Source organism: Gracilinanus agilis, chromosome 3 (assembly GCF_016433145.1).
Source record: "Gracilinanus agilis isolate LMUSP501 chromosome 3, AgileGrace, whole genome shotgun sequence".
In the NCBI taxonomy this organism is placed as follows: Eukaryota; Metazoa; Chordata; class Mammalia; order Didelphimorphia; family Didelphidae; genus Gracilinanus; species Gracilinanus agilis.
In genome coordinates, this window is record NC_058132.1 from 401,023,537 (window position 1) to 401,042,919 (window position 19,383).

The window sequence follows — 19,383 nt, forward strand, 5'->3', positions numbered from 1 at the left end:
TGTGTGTGTGTGTGTGTGTGTGTGTGTGTGTGTGTGTGTGTGTGTGTGTATTTATGTATATCAGTCAACTAGCATTAAGTGTCTGCATTGTGCTATGCACCAGAGATACAAAGAAAGGCGAAAGACAGCCCTTATCTCATGAGGGAGGCCACACGCAAACAGCTATGTACAGACAAATACAAAGAATAAATTGGGGGTAATCTCAGGGAAGGCACTGATATGAAGGAGGACTAGGAACAGTTTCTTGCAAAAGGTGGAACTCTGCTGATACTTAAGATAGGGAAATAGGATGATGAGATGAGGAGGGAGAGTGTTTCAGGCATTGGGGACAGCCAGTGAAAATGCCCAATCTGGAGATGGAGTATCCTATATGAGAAACAAGGGAGCTTATGGCAGTAGGTCAGAGAGTACAGGGAATAAAGTATAACTCCTTCTATTTGTGCCCTTAATCCCATTGCCTTTCCTATAGCCTAAAACATACCTTGCTCTCCCTTTAAAGACTTTTGCCTTTATCTCTCTAATATTTTTCCTTATTCTTGACTTCTTTTGATTGCCAAGGATCTAGAGCTGTTCACGCTTGGTTTCTTTCTGTTTCTTCCCAACTCAGTTCTTACCTACTGAACCCATACTAAAGCTTTTTCCATTACCTTGGTCTAAATTTAAAGGCCTTTTATCAGTCTTAATTTCCCTTGATTTCTCTGTAGTTTTTGACTACTGACCAGTCTCTTCTTTAGATGAGCAGCTTTTCTTTGTTTTTTGTTTTTTGTTTTTCTTTTTCTCCCCTACCTATGATTGCTCCTTTCAAGTTGTTTGCTTTGGTATCTCATGTATGTAGGTGCCTGGCCTTAACTGTGATGCTCAAAATGCCAGCCTGTGCAAGGTGGGGGTTGTGTGGGAAAAACAAGATAGACACTTTGACAAGACCATAGAGAATAGACAGGAGAGTTAATGGTATAATAAAACTAGAAAAGTAGATTGTAGTGGGAGAGGGAGGACTGGCTAATCAAGCCCAACAGAAGCAACTAAATTTGATCACAGAGATCACTGAGCATGGCAGCAACATGTTCAAAACTATATTAGGGGGGCAGCTGGGTAGCTCAGTGGATTGAGAGCCAGGCCTAGAGACAGGAGGTCCTAGGTTCAAATCCGGCCTCAGACACTTCCCAGCTGTGTGACCCTGGGCAAGTCACTTGACCCCCATTGCCCACCCTTACCAATCTTCCACCTATGAGACAATACACCGAAGTACAAGGGTTTTAAAAAAAAACAAAAAAAAACCTATATTAGGAATATCTGTTTGGAAGCTATACAGTGGATGAACTGAGGAAGAGTTGCCATTTTCAGTAGGGACATCAAGAGGTGATGGAGGTGTAAATTATTGTTAATGGCAATGTGAGTAGAAAGAATGGTTCCAATAGGAGAGATGTCATGGAAGTAGAAATGGCAAGAGTTGGCAAACAATAACATGTGAGGGGAAGTGAATGATTGAACATAATTCCATGACTTGTGAACCTGAGTGACCAGAAGGATGGAAGTAACCTTGACAGATAGAAGGAAGTTCACATGAAGGGTGTATTTGGGGAAGAAATAATGAGTTTCACTTGTTTTAGTTTCCCTGTCAGATCTTAGGGATCCCAGGATTGGAACCAAAGGGTAGGATAGCGCGAAGGGAAGAGAGACTCTCACACTCTGCAGGCTTATACCAATCTAGCTTTAATTTACCATGTTACTCTATCAACAGACTTTAGGCTACTGCTTCCCAAGCTAGAAGCAGTCCCTATTTTATCTCTTTTACTGTGTGAATTAAGCTTAACGCATAATTGGATTCAGACAGTCAACATAGTTTTGACTAGAGCTGGGCCTCTGGAGCCAAGAGAGAGAGTTTTCTCTCTGCTTTCACATCATTATACTCAAGGTTACGTTGCTCTTTTCTCTGCACCTGTGTCATCTTTGTGAACCTATAGGATGGGGGGTGGGGAGGTTTGAACCCTTGGTCCCCCACATTTCCTCCATCTGTAAAGCAGAAATAATCAAAGCACCTACGTTCCAGGCTTGTGAGTATTAAGTGAGAGATTTGTATAGTGCTGTGCAAACCTTAGAGTGCAATATAAATACATTATTATTAGGAAGTAGCATTGTAGGTAGAGAACAGTGAGTCAGCTTTGAAGATAGGAAAATCTGAGTTAAAGTCCTGCCCCTAGCACATGCTTTGCTTTGTGATCTCAAAGAAGCCACTTAATGCCTCAGGGCTCTAGACAGACCAGAGGTGTGATAATGTTAATTTGTAATGTTTTGAGTCAATATGCCTCCCATCTGTTGCTATTTAAGTTTTAACACCAAACACTGTACTAGATAAGTCTTGAAGTTGAAGAAAAGATGCCATCCTGACTTGGGGGATGAGAAATCATAATTGGATTATCTCTCCCTGGAAAATAGCTTTTGTTGATCAAATCTGGCTAAATGCTATCACATGTGCTAATTGCTCAGAGCAAGTCAAAGAAGAAAGGTAACTGGATATTTTAATAAATAAGCAAAATGAGTATGAAAGCAATGATATGAGCACATTAGAAGACACTCAAGTATTTGTAGTTTTAAGTCAGAATGTGTCTGTTCATCATTACCTGCCTCACTGGTAAATAAAGCTTTGTAAACTATCAAGCACTATACAAATGGTAAGGGTTTCTTTGCATAATTATTCTGTTCCTTTCACAGCTTACACTAGTTTTATGCCTTGATATGTTAATTATGTCACCTTACTTCATTGGAATGTAAAATTCTGTAAAATGAGAAGTGTTATTCCCACTAAAGGGTCTGGTTCAAACACTGATTCTTGAGATAGTCCAGCATTCTTTTTCCTTCCAGGAGGCTTATATGTCATTATGCTCCCATTAAATTGTAAACTTAATAAGGTATGAATAATGCTGTTCTGTCTCCCAGTATCAGTTATAAAGGCTGAGAGGTTGCCAGAACCTTTGGGCACTGATCCTTTTAGAGGTGGACATCTTTGAAGGAAAGAAAGCCTATGGATGTGAATCTTTGAAAGGAAATCTTTCTGTTTAGAAGTATGCATTTGAGTATTGACAGGAACAATTTCTTATTTAGAATGCTCAAATTATAAAAACAAACTTAATTTTAAAAGATGGATCTCTTATTATTTCTGTTGTTAATCAAATAATAATTCTCAACACCTGAAAATAAGACATGAAAAGCAATTGGTGAGATAGTTACTTTAACATTTTTATTATTTATCTTCTGCTTTGTTAAATACAAGTTTCTATTATTGTTTGACAGTCTTCAAACATTGATTATTTTCATTTTCAGGACTGTTCGTCAGATGGCACAGGAACAGTTTTTTTTAATGTCTACCAGATGTTGCATGGGACACAGACCTCTACTTTTCTTCATTACTTTATTATTTACTGTTTTAGGGGTAAGACATTCAATATTCTTATTAATATTAATAACATGTCTACCAATGTAATTTTATTGATGGTTACCTGGTTATGTTTAGAACAAAAATATTAGTAATTTTTTTCCCTCAATGTACATACTTGTTAATAGTTTGGTTTAGGTTCCGTTCAACTTTTAATTTATATGTGAGATATTATGCTTTTTGTGAGAATTTTATTTAATTAAAATTACATGACCCTCCAAAAGAACAAAATTTGACTTGCCTTAAATAAGGAAATGTTAGTTTAAATTCATCTATTTAAATTGACTACTTTAATTTTTAAAAAAATACTTTGAAGAGAAAGTATGCATGCATATTATGTTATGGTTTCTATTTCAGAGCACAGCAAGAGAGAGAGCTAAACATTCAGGAGATTATTTTACTCTATTAAGGCATCTTCTAAATTATGCTTACAATAGTAACATTAATGTGCCCAATGCTGAAGTTCTTCTAAATAATGAAATTGATTGGCTTAAAAGGATCAGGGTAAGTTGCAATGAATAATTTATTTATCATATTGCAAGATAAATAGGCCATTTTTATTCAGTCTTTTTAGAAGTCTCCAGAAACCACAAATACTTTTTCAATTTTGTTCTTGGCCCCTTAATAAGAAATGATAATTATAACTAACAAAAAAGTTTTTTCATGAATTTGACTTATCTCTTTAGTCCAAAAATATATTTTTAATTTCTGTTCAAAAAATGTTCATTTAACTGACACTTTAAAAATTTCAGTTGTTTTAAGAAAGTAATATATTTTAAGATTCCATCACTACAGGAAATGTGAAAGTTTAGTCATATATTATATAATCATCTTGGATTATATGATCATCTTGCATCATTAGGATTGAAAAAGGACAAAAATGTATCTAAGGTACATTTTGGGGTCTGTTTTTAGAGTTCTTCGAATAAGACCAACATTAATAATGTGACCATTTCTTAGATTACTTAATAATTTCCCCAAGTTAACAACTTTGTGTCTACAAACACACATCTGTATAAAGTACACAAGTATATATATCTATGTACTTATTCATTATTTTTTGTGGTGTATAAAATTTTTTAAATCATATTTTGTCTTCGTATCCCTAGCACCTAGTACGGTGCATTTCCCATAGTAGATGCTTATTAATAAATATTGAGCTGTAGTTTTTTTAACTAGATGCATCATTTCATCAGTGTTTTTTATTCCTTTGTTTTTAAACATTACTGACTACAAATTCTTAACTCTCCTAATACCTTTTCTTTTTTAGGATGAAGTTAAAAGAACAGGCGAAACAGGTGTGGAAGAGACAATCTTGGAAGGTCACCTTGGAGTAACAAAAGAGTTACTGGCCTTTCAAACTCCTGAAAAGAAATACCATATTGGTTGTGAAAAAGGGGGTGCTAATCTTATTAAAGTAAGTGCTTCCTTTTTGAATCTTTTAACTATTACAATTGGAAAACTATGTATTCTGTTGAATGTTTTAATAAAACTGTCTTAATCTTTCTGTATATCTCTTGAGGAAAAGCAGGGGCACCTTATTTGGTCTTTCTTTTTGGAGCAGACCTATGATTAGGTATAGTGGAGAGGGCATTGGTCTTAGAATTAAGAAGATTTGGGTTCAAATCTGTCTCACAGACATGCTCTGTGACCTAGACAAGTCACTTCAAATCTTTGGATGTCAGTATCCCAGTTACCTCCTCTATACAATGGTGTGGTCTTTGAAAACCCCTTCTAGCTCTAAATTAATACTTTTGATTTCAATGTTATATGTGATTCCCTGTGAAGAAATTCCCAGTACCAATTTTGGTCAGCTATCTGTTCTACAGCTAGTAGTAACCTCCCAAAGATTATTACATTGGGGTTTGTCTAGATTGCTTATCTTCCTGAGTTCAAATTTGGCCTCAGACTCCTAACTAGCTGTGTGACCCTGAACAAATCATTTAACTCTGTTTACTTCCATTTCTTTATCTATAAAATGAGCTGAAGAAATGGCAAAAACTGCAATATCTTTGCCAAGAAAACCTGAAATGGAGGCACAAAGAGTCACCCACAACCAAAATAATTCAACAACAAAAGATTACAGAGCCATTGTGTGTCAGAGGCATTATTTTAAACCACATCCTCCTAACCCTGGGCCTAGATCTCTGTTCATTATGGCATAATGACCTTTTGTAGTTGATCACAGTGGGTCATAAGATTGAGAGTTTAAAAGGACCTTAATGGCCATTTAGTATCTGCTGTTCTTTCCTCTCTCCCTGTATTTCACTCCTCCCTTATCCATGCCCATCTTCAACATGGCTTCCTTCACTTGCAGGGTCCAAGTCATCACCTTTGCTCCATTCTCACTTTTCTTTAGAATTTCCACACTGTAATTAATCAGTTTAGCTTTACATATTCCTTGCCCTCTTGTCCTGCCTCTCCCATTTCAGGCTTCAGCCCTAATCTAATTGGGTTCAATTCATCTCTAAGCAGATGATTCCCAGATCAGTACCAATCCCTAGTCTGTCTCCTGAGATCCAAGCTTTCCATATCACCAAAGTTGCCTACTGGACGCATCTCAGATTACATGTCCCAAAGACAACTCAAATGGAACTCATTATTTCCTCCCCAAACACATCCTTCTTGTGACTCTCCCTCTTTCTTCCAAGTCCACTCACACTTAAGTTTACAGCCCTGGAATTTTGCTTAATTCTTCACTTCCCCCTCATCCCACATAGGTAATTATTTGCCGTGTCTTGCCATTCTATCTCCATGACATCTCTCCCATCTAAACCATTTTTGCTACTCACATGGCCACTACCCTAATTTAGGCCTTTATCACCTCTTTATGTCCCTACAGCAATGTCAGTTCTTCTCCAGACCATCCACTCTACAACTTCCAAATGGAGATTACTAATTCACAATTCTGACCGTTACTGCTGTGCTCAGTAACACTCTCTGTGATCAAATTTAGTTGCTTTTAGTTGACATTTAAAGCCTTTTATTATCCTTTTCTCCCTCATGTTCCCATTCTCCAGTCTTTTTTAGTTTTCTTATGCCATTACTCCTATTTTCTATAATCCTGCCAAATTGGCTGACATAGGCTGGAATGCCGATAATACTTTTGCTCCTGAATTTGCCTCTTGGGCACTCTAGTTTCCTTTAAACCTTACTCTTAATGCCTCTCCTTTCAGAAGACCTGTCCAATTTCCTCCATTGTTAATGCACTTGAAAATAGCTGCACTTTAATTGTATCTATGAAGATGTTGGTTCACAATAATAAAAGATACTCTTTTAGAGCATAGACTGTCATATTTAGGGCACCTAACACATTGCCAGGAAAATAGGTGCTTAAATATTTGTTGATTTATTGATTAAAGCAGGGATGCAATGCTTATTTGGAAGCTTTTGTGCATGTGAATTTTTATATTTTTATCTTTTGGTTATATGTTATTACCATTTTATCTTATTAAAAATCATGTCAGTTTCTATAAAAGGAAGGGAAATAAACCTGAAGTTTTAATATTTTAAAAAATTAAATTATTTTCAAAGTATTTTATAGCAATGCTACAAATTCCCTTTCTATAAAAATACAAATTTACCAGTGCTTTGAAATAGAACAAAAGCTCAATTTTGAAGTGGCACATAAAGTGCTGGACTTGGAATCTGAAGAACAAGGTTTAAATCCTGATTTTTACATACTTACTGCCAGTATGATCAGAGGTAAGTCCATGAACCTCAGTTTCTTCATCTATAAAATGAGAGTAATAATGGTATTACTGATTTCCTCACAGTGTTGTGATAAAAAGGCCTTTGACAATTTCAGAGTACTTGATAAGTATGGGTTGCCATGATGATCTCCTCTAAATAATACTTAATCTTTAATTTAAAAAAAAAAACAAATATCAAATTTCATTTTTAAAGCATTTATTTATTTGGCTCCATATATTAATACATTTAATTCTTTTTTACTTTTCAGGAGTTGATTGATGACTTCATCTTTCCTGCATCTAATGTTTACTTACAATACATGAGAAATGGAGAACTGCCAGCTGAGCAGGCCATACCAGTCTGTAGTTCACCAGCTACCATCAATGCTGGTTTTGAGCTGCTTGTAGCATTAGCTGTTGGTTGTGTGAGAAATCTCAAACAGATAGTGGACACATTGACAGAGATGTATTACATAGGTACAGCAATAACTAGTACGTAATATCTTTAAATCATTGGTTATTTTACTGGACACAGATGTTTTTCACAATGGTACCTCATATGGATTCTTCTCAAACTCAAAATTTGTAGTAAATATATGCATTATTACTACAATGATGCTAAAAACCTTGAAACAGAAAAATTCACTCCAAATTATCAAATATTTCCTATTAAATGCTTACATGTTCATGTCACAGATAATTGATAGTTGAAATGGTTTTAATAACAGTAATCATGATGATACTACTATAATAACATTTCATCTATCTGGAATATAGCCAATGATCTTAAATAACCAAAAAAGAAATTTGAGCAGACAAAATATATAGCTCAAATTTAAGACATTAAAGCTTATTTGCCTTTCACATTATGCATATAGAAAAACTCCTCAGTCTTCTCTTTAAGCATATTTCACCTAAGTTCCAGTCCTACAATGCAGATTGATAGAATCTTAGTGTTATATCTAATCCCATCAGCTGTCTATTGAAGGAATTTCCTACTCAGTATCCCTGGTATATGAGCACCCATTCTTGAACAGAACCTCATAAGACAGACATCTTGTTACATTTTACTATCTTCAGAGTTTTTCTAGTGAGTCAGATTGCTTCATTTTGACTTCGTCTACTCTGCCTTATCTACATGTAGAGTCATAACTTTGATTTTAACATCACCCATAAATGCCTCACCTTCACATGGGAACTTTGAAACTTCTTTATCTGATCATATTTTATGAGTCCATCTTTCCCTATGTGTTACTATACCTTATCTTGTTTTTTGTCCTTACCATCACCCCAAACCTCTCAGTTCCTCTAATACTTTTTCAAGTCTTCATATTCTTGCTACACATGCTTCCCTTCCCATTATCATCTCAGTATTTGACTACAAACTTTTGTTTAGTCATATCTGACCCCTGTGGACCGTGGCTACTCCTCCTTAATGGATTCTCAATCCCACTTATCATTATCCATACCTTATTTCTCTTCTACCCTTCCCCATCCCTCTTCCTCAGCTAAGAGAACATTCCTTGAAAGAGACCAGTGGTCTCAATGGAATAAAAATCACTCCCTGAAGGCTCTCTTCTTCCCTTCTCATCCCACATGCCTCTCACTTTATCCCCCTCTACCTCTTCCTTCACTCCAGTCTCCAATCAAGAGGTGGTCCTTGCAAAGGCCAGTCTCTTGATCCCAGCCTCTACAATCTTCAGACCCCCTTCATCTCTAATTTTCAGTCGCTCCCTTTCAGCTAGTTTCTTCCTTGCTGCCTACCAAAATGTCCAATTCTCCCTCATTCTTAAAGTAATTTCCCTTTAACCCTGCTTTCTGTACAAGTTGTCATCATCCATCTGTTCTCCCCTCCTTTTCAGATGAACTCTTTAAAAATGGTGCCTCCTCTTCCTCTCCTTTCAACCCTCTGCAGTTTGGTGTCCCGCCTCATTATTCAATTGGAGCAGTCATCTCCAAAGTTACCAATGATGGACTTTTATCATTCCACATCCTTCTTTAATTTTCTGCAGCCTGTGATATTGGTGATCACTTTCTCCTCCTGGATGCTCTTTTAGGTTTTCATTATAGAGCCCTTTTTTTGCTTCTTGTACCTGTTGGATTGTACCTTTTCGATCTCTTTTCCTCGCTCTTCATCCATATCATGCCCTCTAACTGTTGTCTCCCATGGGTCTATTCATTGCCACCTTTTTTTATAATTTCTTACTTAAGTGATCCAATTAGCTCTATGATAGCAGTTATTTCAATGCTGTTTATTCCCAGACCTGTATATCAATCACTAGTCTCTAAGCTCGTCTTACTGAGTCTTTCAAACTTAGTATGTTCAAAATAGTACCCATGATTCCTGGTAGCTTGATGATTAGTGCACCAGGTCTGGGGTCAGGAATATCTGAGTTCAAATATGGCCTCAGACACCAGCTATATGACTTGGGCAAATCCCTTTAACTTCTGTATGTCTCAAGTTTTCTCATCTATAAAATGGGGCTGATAATAGCATCTACCTCCCAGGATTGTTGTTAGAGTCAAAAGAGATCATATATAGCTCTTGTCACAAATGGCCCATAGTAGACCCTATATATTAGCTATTATTATTATATTTACTCCCCTCCCCCTATGTTCTTCTGGTCATCTAAGTTCACAGACTTAATGTCATTCTCAGCTCCAGTTACTGGTTCTTAGTTTTACACACACACACACACACACACACACACACTCTCTCTCTCTCTCTCTCTCTCTCTCTCTCTCTCTCTCTCTCTCTCTCTCTCTCTCTCTTTCTTTAGTACAAAGTATCCATTTCAAAGGCAAAAGAGTAATGGGCTATACACTTGGGATTAAGTGACTTGCCCATAGTCACATGGCTAGAAAGTAACTGAGGCCAGATTTGAACCCAGGTCATCCCATCTCCAGGTATATTTATCTACTGTGCTACGTGGCTGCCTCTTATTACTTTCTTTCTTTTTTTTTTTTTAAACCCTTACCTTCCATCTTGGAGTCAATACTGTGTATTGGCTCCAAGGCAGAAGAGTGGTAAGGGCTAGGCAATGGGGGTCAGGTGACTTGCCCAGGGTCACACAGCTAGGAAGTGTCTGAGGCCAGATTTGAACCTAGGACCTCCCATTTATAGGCCTGGTTCTCAATCCACTGAACTACCCAGCTGCCCCCATCTTATTATTACTTTCATAAAATCTCTCATCTCTATTCACACAGGTAACAGGTTCTCCTCATCTCTGAGATTATTACAACAGTCTTTTAAATAGTTGTCCCTACAATTGTCTTTCACCATTCTAATCCATCCCCTAAACATTTACTAGTTTGATTTTCCTAAAACCTTGGGTGGAACTTGTTATTACCAGCTCAATAAAACCTCAATGCTTCTTTATTATCTTCAGGGCCAAATATAAATTCCATTGTCAATTTAAAATTCTTCAAGTTTGTGTCCCTTTCCCTCCATTTCAGTCTTCTTAAACTTTTCTGGCCTACTTATTCCATGTTCCTTCCTTTGCATATGTTCCTCATGCACAGAATCATCTCTTTCCCCTCTGTCTCTCAAAAACTATGGTTTCCTTCAATACCTAGGTCAAATGATACCCTTTGTAGGAGGCTTTTCCTTGCCTCTCTAACAGCTACAACATTGCCTGCTAAGGCTACCTTTTGTCTACTCTATATGTATCTTGTATATACCTATTTGTTTATACGTCTCCCCCTTAAAATGTAAGCTCTTGAGAGCAGGGACTGTTTTCTGTTTTTGTATAGAGCTTGACACAGAAGGTACCAACCTGCACTGGTAGAAAGAAGTCCCTCCCTGGGAACTCTCAGAGCCAGTGAAATTACAGTTCAATATTTAAAAGTCAGATGAGGCACTCAAGGTTTAAAACAATAGCCACACATGTACACATACACACATGCATGAGAAGAGTAAGATGAAGTTAACCAATAATACATAAGTTTAAAAAGAGATTTGAAATTTAATTTGCAAGTTCAGGGAGTCAGTAGTGACTATCAAAAAATTAAATCAATTTAGTTTTCATGGGCACAAAAGAATGATGATAGTCCAATAAGACTCTGCTGATCATCCGGAATTGTGGTCAGTTCTAGTAACTTTGTCAAAAATATTATGTATACACAATGAAATATAAGTGGAATGGAATTCTCTTAATGATATTAGCTATAATAGAAATTTATATATATATTTATTTTTATTGCCTGCCTCTGTCTCTCTCAGTAACTAATAGTTATGGGACTTGGCCCAGAGTCATACAGTATATGTTAGAGGACGAACTTAAACCCAGCTCTTCCTAGCTTTGAATCTAGCTCTTATCCATTATGCCACAGTGCTTCTGACTTGAGCATTATACCTTTATTTTTCCTTTTATTCCTCTAGCTCCAGCATTTTTTAAAAACTCAATAGCCCTTACTTCAGGGAGGGACAAGGCAGAGAGGGAGAGAGGATTTTAAATTTTTTTGACACTAGTTAAAAGTTTTTGTTGCTTTAAAAATTTTTTTCTTTTCCTGTCACCTTTTGTACATGTTCTTTTAAAATCTGAAATCATCAGAAAAGACTCTTTAAAGGCATTTTGTTCTGTTTCTCCTATTCTTCATTAACTTCATTCTCAATAGTATTGTCAAATTTTCAGTTTTGAAGACATTTCATCACTTTTGAGCCATGGGAGCATGTCTTATTTCTCTGAAATTTTAAAAATCTACTTTCCTTGAGTTTACAATACATATCTTATTGCCCACCATCCCCTTCCTTGGCTACTGTTTACTCTCAAGATGATATAGTCAGAAGTCAATTCTTTGCTGATTAGAATTAGATACAAATTCTCTCTTTCCTTCTGCCCCTTAGCTTTTTATACATTTTCAGAGTTGAAATTGTCAGCAAGACAAAGATTTCCTGACCCAATTCTGGGAAATTGTGTCTGTTTCTCTTTTACTAGAAATATGATCACATGTTCAAGTTCACATACCTGCTTTTAGAATATCTGTAGAGAAAATTCATGTTCATATATAGTTGAACTAGAATGATCTCTTACAGTTGTTTCTAGCCTTGAAATTCTGTGATTCTATGAAAGCCCTCCAGTTTTAATATTTATGAAGCCCATGTAGTACATATAGCACCAAAGAAAAATTTTATTCCAAGGCAGTTGCAGGTGTAGGTCATAGATGAGTGCTGACTTAACCCTCACGTTAGGTAACAAAATAATATGCAGCATTGTCTGTTATATATCATAGTCTTAGCAGAGATACAGCCAGTTGTACAATACATTAGGCTAAGACATGGGGAACTTATAAGTAGACATCTAACCTTGAAGAAACCCTTTAAGAAAACTCAAACACAGAGATGATCTGCAAAAAGGAGATAATACTTACTTCTTAGGAGTATTATAAGGATCATATGAGAACACATGTGAAACCACATTGAAAACTATAAAGCATTCTCCAAATGTAAGCTATTAGAGCTTCTTTTGGTTTGTGAACCTGTTAGAATTTCCTAGTAACAATAGAACTTTAGTCCTCTTGTGACAACTTATTTTAATCACTCTTTCTTAGCTTGTGAGGCACTTACGGAATGGGAATATCTGCCACCTGTTGGACCTCGACCACCAAAAGGATTTGTGGGGCTGAAAAATGCTGGTGCTACTTGTTATATGAATTCAGTGATCCAGCAATTGTACATGATTCCTGCCATCCGGAATGGTATCCTTGCAATAGAAGGCACTGGCAGTGATGTAGATGATGATATGTCTGGAGATGAGAAGCAAGACAATGAGGTAAATTCTATTATATCATTCTATATTTGTGTGTGTGCGCCTATATTTGTATACAATACTAATGATAATGACAATAATTTGCATTTATTTGGCAATTTGAGTTTTACTAAACATTTATAAACATCTCACTGGATCCTCACCAAAATCCTGGGAGGTAGGTGATATTATCATCCCAATTTGCAATTCTGGAATCTGAGGCAAATAAAGGTTAAATAACTTGCCCACAGAGTCACATAGCTGATAAGTGTCTGAGGCTGAGTTTTAATTCCAGTCTTCCTGACTCCAAACCTGGTGGGCTTTCTCCACTGTTTCACACCTACTGCTGTATAACAGGACAGTTTCATTTTTATTTTTGTATCCCCCTCTAGGCTTACATATAGCAGGCACTTAATAAACGTATGGTGAATTAAATTGTGTTTCTGACTACTTATACCTCCACTTTAGGGCCTTGTGTTTTCCAAAGGATTTGTGCTTAAATTGTTCTCAGTTTTCATATGGAATTTAAACACTAGTGGTATACAATAGGTAGCACAGACTTAAAGTGTCATTCATATTTTTATCATTCATATTTTTCTTCTTGAGCTTTTGACTTGCTTCAATAGCTACCACCTTTGTGATTAGTGATACATTATTTAATGTAACAGAAAGGTTGAGGAACTAGACCTATGATTTTATTGGTGTGAAGAATTCCCAGAGGAGGAAATTAACTCCCTCTTTGAATACAGGGCCAAAAATTCTCTGCAACTTAATAAATATAATTTTATATATAAATATATATCATATATAATAAATATAATTTATAGTCCTAAAGAGTTGCCTAGAGCACTGAGAAAGTTATGTGTCCAGATTCTCACAGTTAATATATGTCAGAGACAGGAAAAACAACAGTGTTAGAAATTAATGTGTTCAACAAAATACATTTTATTAAACTTCCTAGCTAAGAATTTTAAATAGTATAATGTAGTGTTGAAAATGTTTACTTAAAAGATTTTCATTTGAATATTTTTATTATCTTGATTATACATCTTCATTAATATCTGCTTATTTTACAAACTCTGTCTTAAACAAATAAGAGCTTGTAATCAAAATACAGTTTTTTCTATCAAGCATTCTCAGTTCAGACTAGAACCATCTAAGACTTACTTTTAAGAAGAGGGAAAATACTAAAAGAGAAGACCATATGAAGTCCTAAGGTCCTTCCCACCATTTGTTGTTTTAAGTTTTATTAATACCATTTATTTTTACATTCCTTTGGTTTCTGGAAATTCCCAATTCTCCAAAATGAAACATATCTTGTAACAAAAACAATCAACTAAGACACCCAACACAGTGACTCCAGCTGACAGCTCTTCTAACAGAAAGGAATTTATTTATTATCTGTGCTCTTCAACTATTATTGGTTTTTTCAGTGGCTGAAGATTTGGCTTTTTTAGTGAACTTTTCATTTACATTGCTTTCTTTGTGTTTAGTTTTCTTTTGATTCTGTTTATTTCACTTTGCACCAAATTTAACACAAATATTTCCTTATTTCTCTGAGTTTCTAGTACTACTCATTTCTTACTACGTCATGATATTCTTTCTATTAAATATAAAATTCTGTTAAAACTCTTATCTTATTCAACCATTCCTGAATCAATGGGTATCTGTTTTGTTTTCTTTTTTTTTTGTTATGACAGCATACAATAACAAAGGTTTATATGAATATTTCCATATCAGTCATATGTTAGAAGTTGGTTTTTATCCTTTACCTCCTTGGCATCCACCTTATTTACAGACAGATGGTGACTTTGAGAGCAAATGACTTAATTAGCAGAGCTAAGATATAAAGACAATTCGTCTGACTTCAAAACTGGTGATGTTTTTCCCCCTCTCTGTTTCATGATGATTCTTAGGAAATAGAAAATTTAAGTTAATACTGAATTGGGGGGGGGGGGTGAATATTTAAAATTGTAGATATATCCATAATAGCTCATATTTCTTTAATACTTAAAAATTTACAAATTATTTCCTTCAAAACCAAACTGTAAGGGTAGGTATGACAAGTACTTTTTCTGCTACTTTTCTGATTAAGGAAGCCAATACTTGAAAATATTTTTGTTACATCAAACGACTCTTCATTGTCAGAACTAGGAATTAGTTTTACGTCCACTATATCCAACTGCCCGTTTTCCCTGTGATTTTTTTTTTAACTCTTCCTTTCTGCCTTAAAATCAATACTGTGTATTGGTTTAAAGGCTAAACTGCAGTAACTACTCAGCAGTGGGGGTTACGTGGCATTTTCAGGGTCACACAACTAGGAAATGTCTGAATCCAAATTTGAATTCAGAACCTCCCGACTCCAGGCCTAGCTCTCTGTCCACTGAGCCACCTAACTGCCTCTCTGATTTTCTTTTGAAGGGAAAAAAGTTTGTGTAATCCCTTGTTCCCTCTATTTTATAACATAATCATTTAATTTAGACATATTCACTAACCAGGGCTTATTCTAGTCAGACTAGAATTTAGGGCAGATTTAACCCTTTTTAGTTATCAGTCCTCTAGTATTATTCAAAACTCTTATTACTATATATAATCATATCAGTTGAAAGACTATAAGGAAAATCTGCCATGGTTTTTTTTGTTTGTTTTTTTCATTTGGTTCTACACATTATATTCCTATCTTCCTAATGTTTAGAATTATTATGAAGTATTTTTATGACTGAGATTAGCTATCATTCTAATTAAATGTAATTTTAAAATGTGCGAATCATTGATTATTTGAACAATGTGGCTGAAAAGCTCTTTATCCTTTAAAGAAAAGATTAGCCTTCCTAAGCTATAAATGATGTGAAACAAATAGGATCTTCAATGTAATCTACCCAAGTAAAATAGAGGTGTTTGTTTTATATAAATATTATATAACCTGGTTTGTTCATTAAAATACTTTGAAAATAAGGATTATAATACAAATGTAAAATATGATTAGTGAATGTGCTTTTCCTTGAGCTAATTAAAAGATTTTCAAGATACCATTTATACCATTCTCACATATATATGTGTGTGTATATATATATATATATATTTTTTTTTTTTTAATGTTCTTGCCTTTTTTTTTTCTTTCTTTTAGAGTAATGTTGATCCCCGAGATGATGTATTTGGGTATCCTCATCAATATGAAGACAAACCAGCATTGAATAAAACTGAAGACAGAAAGGAATACAATATTGGAGTTTTAAGGCATCTTCAGGTCATTTTTGGTCATTTAGCAGCTTCTAGATTGCAATACTATGTACCAAGAGGATTTTGGAAACAATTTAGGTAAGTAATAATTAGATAAAAATTAAAGTACTTCAAGTGTTATGAAAAATTACAGCATAAATTAACTTGTTAAAAACTATAGTTTGTTACTTATTTGAAGTGTATTGGATCATTCTTTAAACTAATCTCCCTTTCAGGCAGGGTTAATCTTGAAATTATGGACATAGTAATCCTAGGCAATTGAAAGAAATTTTTTTCCTGTAGGTAATGAAAGCTATATCAATGCTTCATATCTGGTTTTAGAATTTAAAAATCCACTGACACTTTACTTGCTTTGATCATTGCTAATTTCTATCTGCCTTTACTCAGAATAAAGGCAGTGCAGCATAGTGAATAGAGAGAGGGCCTCAGTTCAAGGCCTGTCTCTGACACATCTAGGCTGAGTTGTTGACCTACATGGAATGGCTTTATCCAAGTGTTCCCTATACCAACTGATCCTTAGGTCCAGTCCCTATGTTCTTTTACTCTCTTTTAGGAGACTAGAACACAATGGGGTTCAATCAGGTGGTTCTTATTTGAGGATTTGAAGAGATATCATCTTTGCCCATATTCCATCCAACTCCATCTATCTAACTTTAGTTTCCATCTCTCCCAAGAACACTTATCTCCATTTAGGTAGTCTGTTGTTTCACTGAACATTTAGCTTGCTAATTTGTACCTTCGTTGTGCCCTTGTTAATGCCACTTTCTTGTTGCTTTCCTAAATCCTACCTATCTTTCGCTCAAATCTCTCCATTACTTCCATGAAGCCTTTACTAAATATTTAAGCCTCCATGTTTACTTCTTCCTCTGAACTCTTAATAGCACTTTTAATTTAGAATTTAAACATATGCTTTCCTGTTTTCTTATTGTTCTCATGAATTCTATTGTCTTTCCCTCTTGGAATCTGACACCTGGCTCTCTCTCCTTCATCCCCTAACCTTATGCTTGGTGACTGTAATGTGTACTTTGATTTCTTAATTCCAGTCCTTCTCTGGTCTTTGATACTATTGACTACCCTTTTCTCCTAGATAATCTGTTCTCCTCTTTTTATGTGGTATACTACTACCATGAATAAATATTCCAAGATTTACTTGAGCCCTCTTTTCACTCAGTACCTTCTCAATATCATCAGATCCCATGATTTCATTGATCTCTCTTCAGATAATTCCCAAATCTGTAGATATGGAGACCTAATCCTTCTCTTTTGAACACTAATTTTAATCCTTTTTAACCAAATGCCTTATCTGCCAGACATCTGCAAGTGAATATTCTCTCACCCTGCCCCACTCTACCTCCAAGAAGGACAAATTAGCCCATTTCTTTCATAAATAGTGCCTTTACAAGGGCTTTCCTATGATGCTCCTTAAGTATAAGGTGCAGATTTTAAGAAAGAAAATTCTTGTCTTATTTACAAGGTAATAAGGTTAAAACATCTATTTTTTACCTTATTTTTAAATTTATTTTTACCTATTTTTATTTTTTATTTATTTTTACCTATTTTTACCTTATTACCTTGTAAATAAGACAAGAATGTCCTTGACTTTTAGCAGATTTATTTGTCGTCCCATAGAGCAAGACTATTTTATGAGTGTCTTGGATTTAGAGGAAATGTTTTGTTAAGCATACTAGGTTATGTCAACATTCAATGATCACTAAAATTCAAAGTTGTTTATAATATGAGTATATTAATAAATCATTAGCTTTCTTTATCAGAATATTCTTTTTTATATCCTCCCTTCTGATAACCACACTTCTACCTTGTATTAATACTCATGTTTTTGTATTGGGAGTAAAATCTTTTTTTTTATATATCCTATGAAGATCATTCAAAATTTGCTAGTTGGTGTTTTTAATATGGTGGTAGTGTTTTCTACTTAGCCTTAGGGTTCGTAACTTCATGTCTTTCACCAGCAAGTGCTCTTGTTATGTTAATTTTTTCCCTAAAATACTGTGTTTTTTATTTTGTTTACAATTAGGCTTTGGGGTGAACCTGTTAACCTACGTGAACAACATGATGCTTTAGAATTTTTCAATTCTTTGGTGGATAGTTTAGATGAAGCTTTAAAAGCATTGGGACATCCTGCTATGCTAAGTAAAGTCTTAGGAGGCTCTTTTGCTGATCAGAAGATTTGCCAAGGTTGTCCACATAGGTAAGTCCTAGTACTGGTTTTTTACTATTCCAAATAAAAATTCCCTTTATTACATACAAATCATTGCAATGTGGCTTTAATATCTTCCCTTTAGGAACTAGATGTTAATGTCTATGAATAATACTTTTGTGTTACCACTTTTTTTTTTTTTTTAATATATATTTTTAAACCCTTAACTTCTGTGTATTAGTTCCTTGGTGGAAGAGTGGTAAGGGTAGGCAATGGGGGTCAAGTGACTTGCCCAGGGTCACACAGCTGGGAAGTATCTGAGGCCAGATTTGAACCTAGGACGTGTTACCACTTTTTTAACCTGAGACAACATGTATAATGTGAGGGAAAACACTGCACTAAACTTCCCTTGATTCTTCTTGTAAATTTGTATTACTTAGGCAAATCAGTTTGATTTAGCCTGCTTAATCATCTGTAAAATAAATGAGTTGGACTAGATGATATCCAAGGTCCCTTTGGTCTCCAAAAAAAATCTGATTCATCTACCCATATCCTTTTCTTTATCATATAGTAAAATGTTTTATTGATCCTTATTATTTCTATACAGCCATCTCTTTCCAGTTAGCCCCACCCCCAACAATTAAGCAAAACCAACTGACATAATCACTATGTCATATAGCATAGAAGCACTCTATATTCATTATTGGTAGTTTTTTTTTTTTTCTAAAAAAAAAAAGAATAAAATGCATTTCACCCTCAATTCTGTAAAACAAAAACTAAATATTCTGCAAAAATTGTCATTTACATTGTTATAATTGTGCCTGTTTTCCCGATCTACCCACTTCGTTCTGTATCAGTTTACCTGACAAGTCTTTCCTGAATTCCTTATGTTTGTTATTTTTTTGTAACTATTTCATTCATATGCTGCATTTTTTATCTATTCCCCATTTGTAACCACCTTGGGTTTTTTGCAACTATAAAGAATGCTACTATGAGTATGATGATATCTTTGGAAGCTTTCTCTATCATTACTTCCCTTTTATAAAAGGTAAGATCATTAGGTTGCAGATATAGGGAATTTAGTAATTTTTTATATATTATATCACAGTGGTT

General features: G+C 35.0%; 1 protein-coding gene across 2 annotated transcripts in view; it reads left to right on the plus strand.

The window, feature by feature from the left end:
* Nucleotides 1–19,383, plus strand: part of USP9X (ubiquitin specific peptidase 9 X-linked) — a 167,238-nt gene that overhangs the window by 108,945 nt on the left and 38,910 nt on the right. For both annotated transcript variants that reach the window (XM_044670172.1, XM_044670171.1), the window contains exons 26-32: nucleotides 3,322–3,430; nucleotides 3,791–3,937; nucleotides 4,704–4,850; nucleotides 7,395–7,617; nucleotides 12,676–12,896; nucleotides 16,000–16,190; nucleotides 18,148–18,321. In XM_044670172.1, the coding sequence (XP_044526107.1) occupies nucleotides 3,322–3,430; nucleotides 3,791–3,937; nucleotides 4,704–4,850; nucleotides 7,395–7,617; nucleotides 12,676–12,896; nucleotides 16,000–16,190; nucleotides 18,148–18,321 (1,212 nt within the window). The remainder of the gene's footprint in view (nucleotides 1–3,321; nucleotides 3,431–3,790; nucleotides 3,938–4,703; nucleotides 4,851–7,394; nucleotides 7,618–12,675; nucleotides 12,897–15,999; nucleotides 16,191–18,147; nucleotides 18,322–19,383) is intronic.